General features: G+C 37.8%; 1 protein-coding gene across 14 annotated transcripts in view; it reads right to left on the bottom strand.

Moving 5' to 3' along the window:
* ZFPM2 (zinc finger protein, FOG family member 2) overlaps positions 1–13,460 on the bottom strand; it is a 440,553-nt gene that overhangs the window by 211,842 nt on the left and 215,251 nt on the right. For 6 of the 14 annotated variants that reach the window (XM_065586012.1, XM_065586006.1, XM_065586009.1 and 3 more), the window contains one exon: positions 7,048–7,166. The exons of 3 other annotated variants lie outside the window; for them this stretch is intronic. In XM_065586012.1, the coding sequence (XP_065442084.1) occupies positions 7,048–7,166 (119 nt within the window). Of the gene's footprint in view, positions 1–7,032; positions 7,167–13,460 lie in introns of those variants that run through there. 5 more of the 14 variants (XM_024105210.3, XM_065586011.1, XM_024105211.3 and 2 more) reach the window with 1 other exon arrangement.

Below are 13,460 nucleotides of genomic sequence, written 5' to 3'. Positions count from 1 at the left end.
AAACCACTGATCTATCCTTCCCCCTCACAGTCTATGACACTGTTTTCACACACTTAAAAACTTTCTGAAACATTCACCTATCTGGATGGAATTTTCCATGCAGAGTCACTGTGTAAAGATGAAACTATTCAAAAAGTATGAGCAAAATTATTTCAGTCATTTTGAGTTGTGAGAAAATATTTAGAAACTGAATTTTCTCATTGTAAATTTCCCCCCCTTATGTTTAGTTTTTTTGATGGGAAAGGAAAAACTAGATTTAAAAAATTTCTGTCTTTAAACTGATATTTTATATTTACACAATCCATAATGAGCAGTACATTTTGTGAATCATTGAAAGGAGTTTTAGTTCTCTAGCACTTGAAGTCTTTAAATCAAGACTAAAAGATATTCTAGAGAGCAAACTGAAGTTATGCAGTCGATGCAGAAATTATTGTGTTATGCAGGAGGTCAGACTACATGATCATAACGGTTCCATCTGGGATTAAAATCTACGAATATAGGAAAATATTGTTACAGTATACACTACTGAAATGAGACATGCTGAAATGAAACAGATGATTTATTGAGATTTTTCCCAGGGGAACTGATTTAGTGTAATGAGAATGATTGGTAATTATTACAGCTTAATTAACATATTATTAGTATAAATTTGGCTCAATGAAGATGTTTTTAGTATCAAATAATTAAGTAGTGGTTTTTAAAAAAAGGTTTTAAACCCCAAATGGAGTTTTTTTAACATTTGTAAACACGGTCTTTTAATACACGTGTCAAATAATGATCAAAGGGTACATTTCCTGGGACATCAGGAGGCCTCAATCAAAAGAAAGAAGGTTAAAAAATAGACAAGGAAGTTCCACACAAAAAGCTACTACTAACAACACAATGTTAAGGTTGAGAAAAGAAGCATTCAGATACCAGGAAATGGAGCATAAAAATGGAATCTCAATCTTAACTCTATTCCAGTATACATTTGCCTTAAAATATGGATTTTTAAAAAAATAATCTTTACATATAGTAAGTGCCAGTCGAGAGCTTGTTTTCTCAACATTAAGGTTGCATTAGCTCTAATTTTTTGTGCAGAACGTACACATAGTAGAAACCCTAACACAATTTGTTGTGGAAGTCGCCTCATCTCCCTTTGGTATTCTGCATCACACAGTAGTAGGTGATAAGGTCCTTACATTCAAAACCATCTTTATACTTTTGTTCACTTGGGTGAGTATTTATTCCAGTCTTTACTGCATACTCTTACAATATCAGTGTGATGTTTAAATTAAATCTGTACTTTAAATATTAATACAGAAATTAAAACATACGAAGAAATTTTTATGAACAAAGATGTAAATGTCCAAACTACAAAGGAAATAACCAAAATCTTTGAAATGGTCCTGAGGCAGTGTACCCATTCTCCCTTGACACAAGTTTCACATTACATCTCAATAGACCACATTATGAAGGGTAAGAAATTAATAAAGGCTATTGTGCACTGTAAATTTTCACACTGGATGAACACATTCGGTGTTTTTATAACTGTTCATGTAAAATAACTCTCTCTTACACTTGCATGGTGTGGAAGTCTAAAGTGATTATTCTTCATTGTTTTATAAGATTTTGTGCAGGAATGCTGCTTGGTTTGAGTGCTCTAGTAGTTGGGGGAATGGTGAAATGTTTTGAAATGACACTTGCAAACATAATTCTGATCTCAAACACTGGGGTAAATCATGAATAAATCCATAGATGACAACTGAGTTACAATGGTGTAAAACTGGTCTAATCAAGATTAGAATCAGGGCTGTTATTAACTATAGCAGTTTTCTATGTAGTAATATATAAAAGTGACTGCATGTTAACAGGAGGGCTAAATCCTTAAAAGTATGTATCTGAGGGCAAAATCTAGCCCATAGCATTCAAGTTAAATTGATAAACACATTACAGTTTAAACAAGAAGTCATGGAGAGCCTATGTAGCTTTTTCAGTGGTCTTAGCCTCCAGTCAATGTGGCAAGTAAACTCTAATATTGTAACACTAAAGATTAAAAGTGGCTGGGTACTATAGATAGGAGGATTTTAACCTAAAGTGACCAGCCACAGATTAGTGAGTGAATAACTTAACTGCATTTTGAACCTTGGCTGCTCAGACAGTCACAGCAATTCCTAATCAAACTATTTTATTAAGAAATCTTCTAGAAGAAGTATAGCTTTGGCAGTGAACCTTCAGGATCCCATTAAAGGGTCTCTGCTGTATTCCATCACTAGTCCGGTCCAAAACTGCACACTTTACTCCCACGGATCCTCTCCACAGCCATTTTGAATCCTCTTTTCCTTATCAGGCTGATACAGACCTGCATCATCCTCTCCTCCTTCTGACAGGGGCGACAACAATGGGGGGGTATGATACAACTGCTCATTGTTTTGCTTCACAAAACCCTGCCACAGGGCACAGATTAACACCAAAAAATAGATGGCTGCAGCCAAAGAAAAACATTTTTCAGAATGCCTCCACTTGATTAATGAAGTAATGGCATGAACAACTGTTTGACTTTCATCATGTGCTATACATTCTTTGCCACTTCTCCTCTAGAAATATCAGCTGTAACTGGGAATTTTTTGCAATGTTCTTTTCTTCTGAAGGAGTCTTATTCCCTCAAAGTTTTCAAAGAAGACTACAGGGATTAATATGGCTGAGTTTACAAGAAAAATATTTTGATATGGGAGGGGGGAAAAACAACCTTTTCTTAAACAAATTCTTAGTGCCTGATCATAGGACTACTTGTGTGAACAGGAACTACTCTCATGGCTGCAGGATCTGAACACAGGCTATTTCCACATTAACAAATGTAATCTCATCTTTCAAGTTACATTTGATACATACTAAGGCCCAGATTGCAGTGTCAAGAGGTGGGCAGGTATCACTACATATCTTAAAAAATCCACCTGTATATTTGGCACTACTGAGTTTTAGGAGCTATACGTCAATGCACATATTTAAGAGCCTCCAGGCAAGACTGGTGATTAGAATTACACCACCTTCATTCTATAGCAGAGGTCATTGTTTGTTTTATTTTTTGTTAAAAAAAGTAAAAGACAGAAATGATTTGATGATAACTTATTTCCTGCAAGCCAGCAGAAGGACACCGCCTTTCGGTTCTAGTTTTCTAGCTGTTCACTAGGGCTGCACTTCTATCAACCACTGTTTATTTTTGTTGGAACTTTGATCTGCTGTCCTTGAATTGGAAGTGAAAGGCAGGGGGGAGGAAGGCTAAAACCGGTGTGCCCAATTCTACCTACAGATACCAACTCCACACATACATCCGAAGGCTAAAGAATATTGCCTAATAGAAGTAAGTAAAATGTGAGTCTTCTTCATTTATTGTGATAATGCAACACTGTAAATACTTCTTAGAGGTATTTTGATACTGTGAGGTATGTGAATGAGACTCTTGACTGACTCCTAGCTGATAAAAATTAAACACTTCTCTTCCTTGGTTAACCATCAGACTTTCCTTAATTCATCTGATAGAGCTACTACTTTATGATGTCCATGTCCTGCTGTGGACAGTGCACAAGATAGTCAATTAGTGGATTCCACTAAGTTCCTCAGCAAAGTCTAGGCACTGCTAACTGGAAGTCAACAACAGCTATTGCTATTACTGTAGTAGCAAATGCCACTTCAATCAGTTGTTCAAGATACCCAGCCTTCCACTATTCTGAGATGTATATTGTTAATGTACTTCAAGATAAAACTTGAAAGATCTGAAAAGTATTTGACATCTGGCACAGTGACTCAATTAATTACTCTGTTGAATTAATTACTGTGCTGAATCTCTTGAACCAACAACTGTGAGTTTAAACTCAGCATCAGAGTACTGGCTGGAATATGAACCAGTTTAAAAGAGTATTATTTCATCTTCAGATTTTATTCAAGGCTGACTAAAAGGAGAGTAAGTAGGTTGTATCTTTTGTAATAAGGTAAACGAATCCTCTGTGGGAGATAGCATCACACTGCTACCACATTAAGGACAGATAATGAATGACAAGGACTCAGGCCCACCAATACCTTTCAAGAATCAGCCACAAGCAGATGTGTACGAAAATCCAACTGCAAATACTGTGAAATGGTAGCCAGGAGTTCACAGAATTTTTCTTTTGCTCCTTTACCAGAGATTTACTTTTAAAGTCTTTCAAAGATTACTTGATCCATTTATAAGGTTTATCACACCAAAATGTTTGCAGTGCTCACTCAGAAATGTGTGAAACCTGCTGTCAAGCACTCAAGTGAAACCATAATTGAGTCCCAGGAGGTGCGACTTTCCCTAGATGAGCTTTTAAAAATATATATAAATAACAAATAAACAAATACAGCTCCCTTTAAAAACAAAAGAGAGCATGTGTTTTAGAGAGAATAGGAATCAAACATGTCAAATAGACAGAAAGTTTAAGAATAAAACAGAAAAGCTTCAGAAAAAAAAATGATTACAAGCTGGCATCAGGATAGTCAGGCCTAAACAATAAATTAAAGATATATCAAAACGTTGATGTTTTCCTAAAACATTCTAAAGTAACAAGCTAATGCTTAGAGGCGGAGGCCTCACTGATGGGGAAAGATCACCATTATTTGGGAAAAGCTCTTAGGAAGAGAACAGAGCTGACCAGAGCAGTCTAATTCCATTTCACAGCAATTTTGGAGGTTTCAAAATCTGTTTTCATTCCAATGTGGAATAAAACCAATTTTTTTTTAATGTTTCCATGAAATCAGACTCCAAGCTTTATGATTCAGGAAGAGAGGAGGCATGTGTGTTTCTCCCTCTCTAGCCTGGTGGTTAGGGCACTCACCTGATATGCGGAAAACCCACATTCAAGACCTTGCTCTGCATGATTCAGAACTGAGTTTTTCATCCCAGATCAGTGCTGGTGCTAGCCCATTGGGGGCCCTAAGCAGGAGTATTCCCCCCTCCCCCAATACTAAAACAGGCAAGTTCTTAAAATAAAAAGTGAATGAGGGTCCAAAGAAATTGCTTAGTCTGCTTTTGCCTAGTGCTGGCTCTGTCCCAGATCACTCTAAATCAGGCAGCGCAAGGGACTAGAACCCATATCTCCCATCTCCAGCTCAGTGCCTTAACCATCAGGCTTTAGTGAAACTGATACTTTCCTGCAAGATATTTCAGTGCTGACAAAACAGCATATTTCAGCAAAATTTTGTTTTGTCAAAACTGTTCTTACCAGCTGTAGAAGAGAACAGAGGAGCTCAAATACATCTGTGAGACCAAAAACTGGGTAGAAGTCCTGCTCTATTGACTGTGGTTGCACTCTAATTCATCCAGAGAAACATAACAAAACAGTAGCAGTATCACTGTCACATTGCCAGTTTATTCTAATGATGCCTTTTAGAGCTCCTACAGTTAAGCATCAGTCACCATTTCTATTATATGTTGCACTGTTTCTAATTTATAACCTGCAAATGTTTACTTAAGCTTTATATACTGATACTATCATCGGTGGTAGCATTAGATAAAGCAATAATGGGGAGATAGGGCCAGTTACTATGTTATGTAGGCTTGCTCTGAGCAGGTCAGAAAACACTGTAACTAAAATGCCAGTACCTACCAGGAACACTATTTACACTAGTGCTCACATGCCCATCCCTGCCACCACTGATGGAGCTGAAATGGAAGTAGTAATGGTGGGAAATTTTAGGAGAACATTCTAAGTAAAGATACAGGAATAGTGCACAAGATTTTGGTGAAAGGATCAGCTCTAAGATATTGTGGGGATAAGTGCTTTATTACATAGAGATTAGACATATAGACATGAAAGAGCAAACACTTACGGACCAGATTTTCAAAAGAACCCGGAGCCCAACTAGTCACAATGGGAATTGTTGGGTGCTGAAAATCTCCCCCCTTTTTAGGTTCCCATAATGAAAATTTAGTCCCATTTGTGGATGCTGAGCACTTGGAAAACCGAGCCCTATTGTTTCTAGGCTATTAGTCCATAATATGGATTAGCGCGTTTAGATTTAAAAAAAAAACACCCTATATTAAAAGGGTTAAGAAACATTAAGGTTTAAAAATGGGTATTGCAAATATAAAGTAACTACAATATTTCTTCATTACAATTTTTAACAGGTATGCTTGCAGGACAATTATGCAGCAAATGTATTTTAAATATGGAAATGTATTTATACGATATACTGTACTGAAAAAGTTTCACAGTTCTTTATGTCAATAATGTGTGCATGAAACCTCTGTAATAACAGGCACTGATCTGCTAAACAGTAACTGCTCCGAAGCTCTATCCTTTCAAGGAAATGCAGATTTTAAGTGTCTAATACATCTCCACTGAGATTTTTTAAAATAATCCAAGGAAAGAAACCCAAACTACATGAAAACTAATGTTGAGCATGAGACTTAATTATAAACAACAACAAAAATTAGAGATAGGAATGACACTATCTTTAACATACTAAATTATGGCTCAGCAGTGCAGTACTTATATGGACCGCTGACTTCAGTGAAATCAGGGCTAATTTGGACGATACCTTACATAATTCTAGGCACCCATGTCAGAATCCTTCAATACCTTGGCATAATGGCTGCAAGTTGATGACAGATTCTGTAGCTCTCAATATCCTTATGTTTAGTAGGGGTTAAATTAACTTTAATACAGGTTAACATAGTCATTGTGTATTTTCTATCTACTTTGTTAATATGAATTGTTCAATAATTAATTTGTGCTCTGAAAGAGTTAAAAAACCCTCTGATATGTTATTAAAAGCGAAAGCATCAGTTTGGCTCAGCAGATAAGGTAAGAATCATCATATAACTCTCCTAATTCTAAAGTAACAAGTTTAGTACCATTAATCTGTGCCTGGCATAACTCTTTCTAGACTGCTGCCATAGATGGACTGTTTGGAAAAGATCCAAATAGCACTGTCCATGAAAGCTTACAATAGCTTGATTTTAAGTGATTTGGTTGAGTAGCAATAAAGACTAACTCCTAAAGGATGACAAACAGTATAGTAAAGTCAACTCACTGGGCATCTACATACCAAGGTGTTATTATTCAGACCCATTTTCCCAGCAAAAGGGCCCCATGTTGTTCCAACCGGAAGCTGCTGCCGACTCTGAATCTTGCGCTCCCCCTCCTTCTGGAACATCTCCAACTCTCCTGCAAACAAAGAAAACAAGCAACATTTAGAGTACTTTCACTTGTGCCTTGACAACCACCACCTCCGTCTTTGTGTTTGTTTTACATGCACAATATTCTGAGGACCCATATAATGAGAATTAATTATGCTTGTCTAAAAAACAACTGATCTTGTCATCCTGAGGAAAAAAACGAAACCTTTTTCCTTATAATTATATTCAAATTTGGGTTATAAAGTCCCATTTCTTCCTTGCATCTTTTCACACCCATTATATTTTGAAGGCATTTTTATTTGGTAAGTCTTTGAGAATGAGAGAGAATAACAGTTATTCAAGAGGCTTTGATCGAATGCTGAGAAGGAGGTGATGGCTGCAGAAAGAAAAAGTGCAATAGGAAGTACAACACTGGGGTTAACATCCTTCCTGCATTTCCCTGTCACAAACAGCCAAATTCTGAAGTCTTTACTCAAGCAAAATTTCTATTGGGCCACATTCTTTTCTCATTTACACCAATGTAAATACAAGGTAACCCCACTGACTTCGGAGGGGTTCCTCTGGGTTTATACGGGTATATAGATAAAAAGAATTTGCCTCAACTAAAGTTTTGCCTGCGTTAGGGTTTCAGGATTTGACCTGAGATAACTAAGGCTAGTAGATCCAGTGCCAATATGTTTACTCTAAGAAAAGTAAAACAAGTGGGGGTCAAAAACTCTGTCACTTTTTATTTTATTTTCTTCTACTGGATAAAAGTCACAATGTAACTCTGTGCTACTTTCTCTCACTTACAAAGAGGAATTAAAAAACTGAAATTATTATTTCTAAACGTGAAGTTACTAGCTTTCTGAAAGTCACACTTTCAAAACTAAATGAAAGTATTACTTTATTTCACTGTTTAACTTCCCCTCTCACTGTTCTAGTGGAGAAAAGGCGCAGAAAAAAAGGGGTGGGGAGAGAAAGTGGGCACTTTTCCAGAATTTTAAAACAAAAAATATCTAAAATATTGAAAAATTGCAGGGTTTTTTCTGATGATTTTCCCTTTTACATTTTTACATGATACAAAAAACATTCCTTAAAACAATTTTGCCAAAAAATTGTTTTTTACAAAATCCCATTTTTGACAAATACATTTTTCAACCTACTGTTGCCCATCTGAGCTCTGGCCTTTATGAAATTAGCTTTACTAGATGAAATCATTTCCATACTGAAGTCAATGGCAAAACTCACATTGACTTCAATTGGGCCAGAATTTCACCCTAAATGCTTCCCTTCTATGGTATGTCATAGTCTTCCCTTCATATATTGATCAGCTATGACAGTAATTCTGCCACATCAACATAATCCTTCCCATCAATTGCAAATAGTATTATATGAATCACAACTGTGATTTTTCACAAAGACCAGAGATCCTGCCTACTCAATTACTAAACTGGATGCCTGTCCCAGATTTAGGGCTGGTGATGGTTGCAAAATTGACCTTGTGGGGGTGGGAATGAGAATCTCTCCCTTGCTGGAAAGCAATCCCACAGCTTTCAACACATCTCCCATAACTAGTCACCCATGTGAATCTCTGGATTTATGATACATCCAGACTGTGGAGAAGGTTTTCCTTGTTCATGGGAATAAACCCTGACCATTTCCTAAAGAGCAGAATTGGTTATGGGCTCTGTTTCCAGGCAAAGATATCTGTATTTCAGTGGTGAATACTGCAGATTGCAAAAATACGCCATTAAATATTGTGGTCCATATCCTTCATGTAAACTGTCACAAATCCAGTTAGCTATATTGGTTTACACCAGTTTATATATGTGAGAATAAGTATTCTTTATAATGACAGCTTCAGACATTTGCAAATGTGATATATAAATTGTAAAGGTTAATTATGTAGCAATTATATCCAACATACATTTTATTTAAATTCCCATAGGAATACTGAGATAAATGAAATTAACTTTTAAACAATCTCTGTAAGATAATTAGAGATGGGGGGCTTTTCTGAACTGCAGGTCAACATGTTGAACATACACACACACACACACACTGTAGTATTTTCTACATAAAGATGAAACCAGGAGCATTTGCTTGCTTTTTACACAGTAAAAAAAGCCAGGTCTATGGACATGTCACATTTAACTGATACCCGAGGAATCATGAGAATCTTTGAAAACCCTTTTAAAAAATAATTCAGCCTCCCTTTCTGCCACTGACATTTTTCATCTGAAAAGGGTTCAGATTCAGTCAAACAGTGACTCCTTATCTGTACCTGTGGATTTACAACAGGCCTGTCTTTTAATGGATTAAGAACGACAAATTTAGGGCAGATCATCCAGTGATACCCAAACACCTAGCAAAGTTTTAAAGTGCACAAATTCATGCTTTCTTTTATTTAAGTAAGTAAGAGTCCTAATATTAATTGTGACAGGTTTCAGAGTGGTAGCCGTGATAGTCTGTATCAGCAAAAAGAACAAGCAAGTACTCCTCGTTCTTTTTGCTAATATTAATTGTATATTTTAAAAGACGTTTAGGAAGGAAACAGGCATAAAAACCAGCAATCACTTTCCAAAATAATGGATGCTTTTTTCTTCCACGTTGACTACCGAATAGGTTACCATATGCTTTCCCCCTCTTCCATTCTCCTTTGCTCTGTTATGCTTAAATGTGTGTTTTGGCGAAAACCATGGATTTCATCATTGCATTGCAGTTTTATACCAATGTCACTCCAGTTTGAGTAGCTCAGTAGTGAATCATGCTTAATAAGCGTACTTTCTATGCAAATATCTAAGTTGTTCGTGAAGATATTGAACAGAGCCGGTCCCAAAACAGACCCCTGTGGAACCCCACTTGTTATACCTTTACAGCAGGATTTGGAACCATTAATAACTACTCTCTGAGTATGGTTATCCAGCCAGTTATGCACTCACCTTATGGTAACCCCATCTAAGTTGTATTTGCCTAGTTTATTGATCAGAATATCATGTGAGACCGTATCAAATGCCTTACTAAAGTCTGGTATACCACATCCACCGCTTCTCCCTTATCCACAAGACTCATTATCCTATCAAAGAAAGCTATCAGATTGGTTTGACATGTTTTGTTGTTTACAAATCCATGCTGGCTATTCCCTATCACCTTACCACCTTCCAAGTGTTTGCAGATGATTTCCTTAATTACTTGCTCCATTATCTTCCCTGGCACAGAAGTTAAACTAACTGGTCTGTAGTTTCCTGGGTTGTTTTTATTTCTCTTTTTATAGATGGGCACTATATTTGCCCTTTTCCAGTCTTCTGGAATCTCTCCTGTCTCCCATGATTTCCCAAAGATAATAGCTAGAGGCTCAGATACCTCCTTTATTAGCTCCTTGAGTATTCTAGAATGCATTTAATCAGGCCCTGGTGACTTGCAGGCATCTAACTTTTCTAAGTGATTTTTAACTTGTTCTTTTTTTATTTTATCTTCCAAACCTACCCCCTTCCCACTAGCATTCACTATGTTAGGCATTCCTTCAGACTTCTTGGTGAAGACATAGTCTTCCTTGTCTATGGCACGTTCCCCTTAGATCTAAGCAAGTGACTTCAGAGTTATGGCCCAGCGGCCACTCTGTGGAACTCAGAGGAGACTATGTTAAAAAGAAAACCTGCATTTGAATATGAATTGAAAAGGAGTCCCCTAAGCCTCACTCTAACCGAAGAGTTTGGGTCAGTCCTGACAATACAAGATGGAGGTAGGGGGCATGGTGCTCTGAGAAGCTGCTGTCCCTTCCCTGACTGGGGCTACTCAGAATCTCCCCAGCTGACCACCTAACACATTGCAGAGAAGAGAAGAGACACGCTGGTTATTCTATTGTGTGATTACCAGGCAGGAGTAGGAATCCTGGGCACAATGGTATAAAAGCTTGATAGGCACTGCCCTTCCTTAGGGAAGTCCCTGGCAAAGTAACACTCCCTTCCCCACACAGCCACCAAGGGGAAAAGGGGAACAGCTCTCTGATTCTGTACTCCAGTCCAAAGGGAGTGGTAAATTCTATGCACAATGTGCTGTTTACAATTTCTGACTATTCATAATCTTTACTGGACAACTTTGACATGGAACCAATGTATATTTTGACATTTAATAACAAGTGATAACAAACACAATTCATACACAGAGGTCAAGAATATAGTATTTGAATGCATCATGACTATTATGCCAAATTTTAACATCAGACTGGTAGTTATATTTTGCTGTATTCATTCAGCAATGCATCCCCAGACCTGCTAATTGTCCCATTGAGAAGTACAGTAGAGAGAATAACTAAGGGGCCACTAGGAAACATGAGTATGGGGAAATAGATTTCCTGCCTTTAAGGTTTGTAAATTAGGTACAAACTGGAATTAATGGACATTTCAGTTTTAGTGATATTTACTTCACTTTCTTTGCTGTACAGCAACTTACTTTTTGCAGCTTATTCTTCAAGAACATCCTTATTTCCAGTTTGCTGAGTAAGTTTATACAAAATATTTGAGACACATTGTATAGGCTAATCAATTTTGGTAAAAGATAATGTTGTTAGTGCTGTGGGCTGTTTCTCTTATCTTGTTGATATAGCATACTTTTAAAGTCTGTGATTACTCAAAGACTTATGATAGCTGCACTGTAAAAGAAGCTCCAAGTCATGACTCACTAGTACAGCTACAAAACATCCCATGGCTTTTAAGATATCAGGCCACCTTGGTGGATCTTGGGCTGGAATTAAAGGACTCCATTGTAGGAAATTATTTCCTATTTGTAGATATTGTAAGGGATGCCCCTAAACCCCTAGTAATTAAGGGGAAAATGTTCTATGCTTTTCAATAAATCATAACCCACTTTTTTATAACTTCAGAAAACATGTAGTGTTTTGTATAACAGTGGTACCCAGTAGCAGTTATTGGCCCTTTGCAGGATTTGACCATGGTTTCAAATATCAGAGGAATCCAAGTACAGTAAACATAGTACAGTAAATGGTATTTTCTGGACAGCGTAACAACTGGCTTTCATTCCATCTGCCCACATTCTAGAGTAAGAAAACAAGGGTGCACACAGCTGAAGGTAAATGACAGGCAGCATCTGTTTGGCACAGTTACTCTACTCATAAATAATTTTGCCTGCATCTATATGTTTAAAATATTGAAAACATTGCAGGAAAGTACTTGGCAACCTAATGGCAATAACCTTTATCAGGAATAGCCTTATAACAGGAGGCCATTGAGCAAGAGAGTATGGGCCAGATCTTCCTCTGGTGTAAATGGATGTTGGTTCACTAACTCTACTGGAGCTCTGCCAGTTTCCACCGGCTAAGGATCTTGTCCTATATGGGTATATTTCTTCATGTCTGAGAAACACTGTATATTGTGGAATCAAATATGGATAGCCCTGAAGTCACACTGAGTTCAAAAAAGCTCTCAAAAATTGTTGAAATCTTCAACCTCTGAAAAAGCCAGCCAAGGTGCCTGAAGTATGGCATACAGTAACTCTCACTGGTCTACAATGTAACCATTGTATAGTTGCCTGCGTGGTTACATCCAGTAATAGTTTGAGAGGGAAATTTAACTGGTGATTCGCTCCACTACAAAAATGAGGCTAAGCTACTGTGCGCACCTTTGAATACTGTAAGAAAAATGGTTACTCGCCTTCTCGTAACTGTTGTTCTTCAAGATGTGTTGCTCATGTCCATTCCAATTAGGTGTGTGTGCGACACGTGCACAATCATCAGAAGGTTTTTTCCCCTAGCAGCACCCATTGGTTCGGCTGTGGAGCCCCCTGGAGTGGCGCTCACATGGCGGTAAATATAGGTCCTTGCCGACCCACTGCCTCTTCAGTTCCTTCTTGCCAGGTACTCCGACAGAGGGGAAGGTGAGTGGGTCTTGGAATGGACATGAGCAATACATTTCAAAGAACACCACTTACAAGAATGTGAGTAACTGTTTTTTCTTCTTCGAGTGCTTGCTCATGTTGATTCCAATTAGGTGACTCCCAAACCCTAAGTAGGAGGTGGGGTCAGAGTTCATGGAATCACTGACTGGAGCACCGCTCTGCCGAATGCTGCACCGTCTCTGGTGTGCTGGCTGATAGCATAATGAGAGGTGAAAGTGTGAACTGAGGACCACTTTGCAGATCTCTGGATTGGGACCTGGGTCAGGAATGCTGCCAAGGTCTGCTCTCTTGTGGAATGTGCCCTTAGTGCAGGGGCCAGAACCTTTGCCAGATCGTAGTATGCCCGTAGTATGTGATCCATGATGAAATTCTCTGTGATGAGAGCGGGAGGCCCTTCATTCTATCCACAACTGGCATGAACAACTGG

Source organism: Chrysemys picta, chromosome 2 (assembly GCF_011386835.1).
Source record: "Chrysemys picta bellii isolate R12L10 chromosome 2, ASM1138683v2, whole genome shotgun sequence".
Taxonomy (NCBI): Eukaryota; Metazoa; Chordata; order Testudines; family Emydidae; genus Chrysemys; species Chrysemys picta.
The sequence above is the reverse complement of the archived record's forward strand: the minus strand, read 5'-3'. Positions and strand labels throughout refer to the sequence as shown.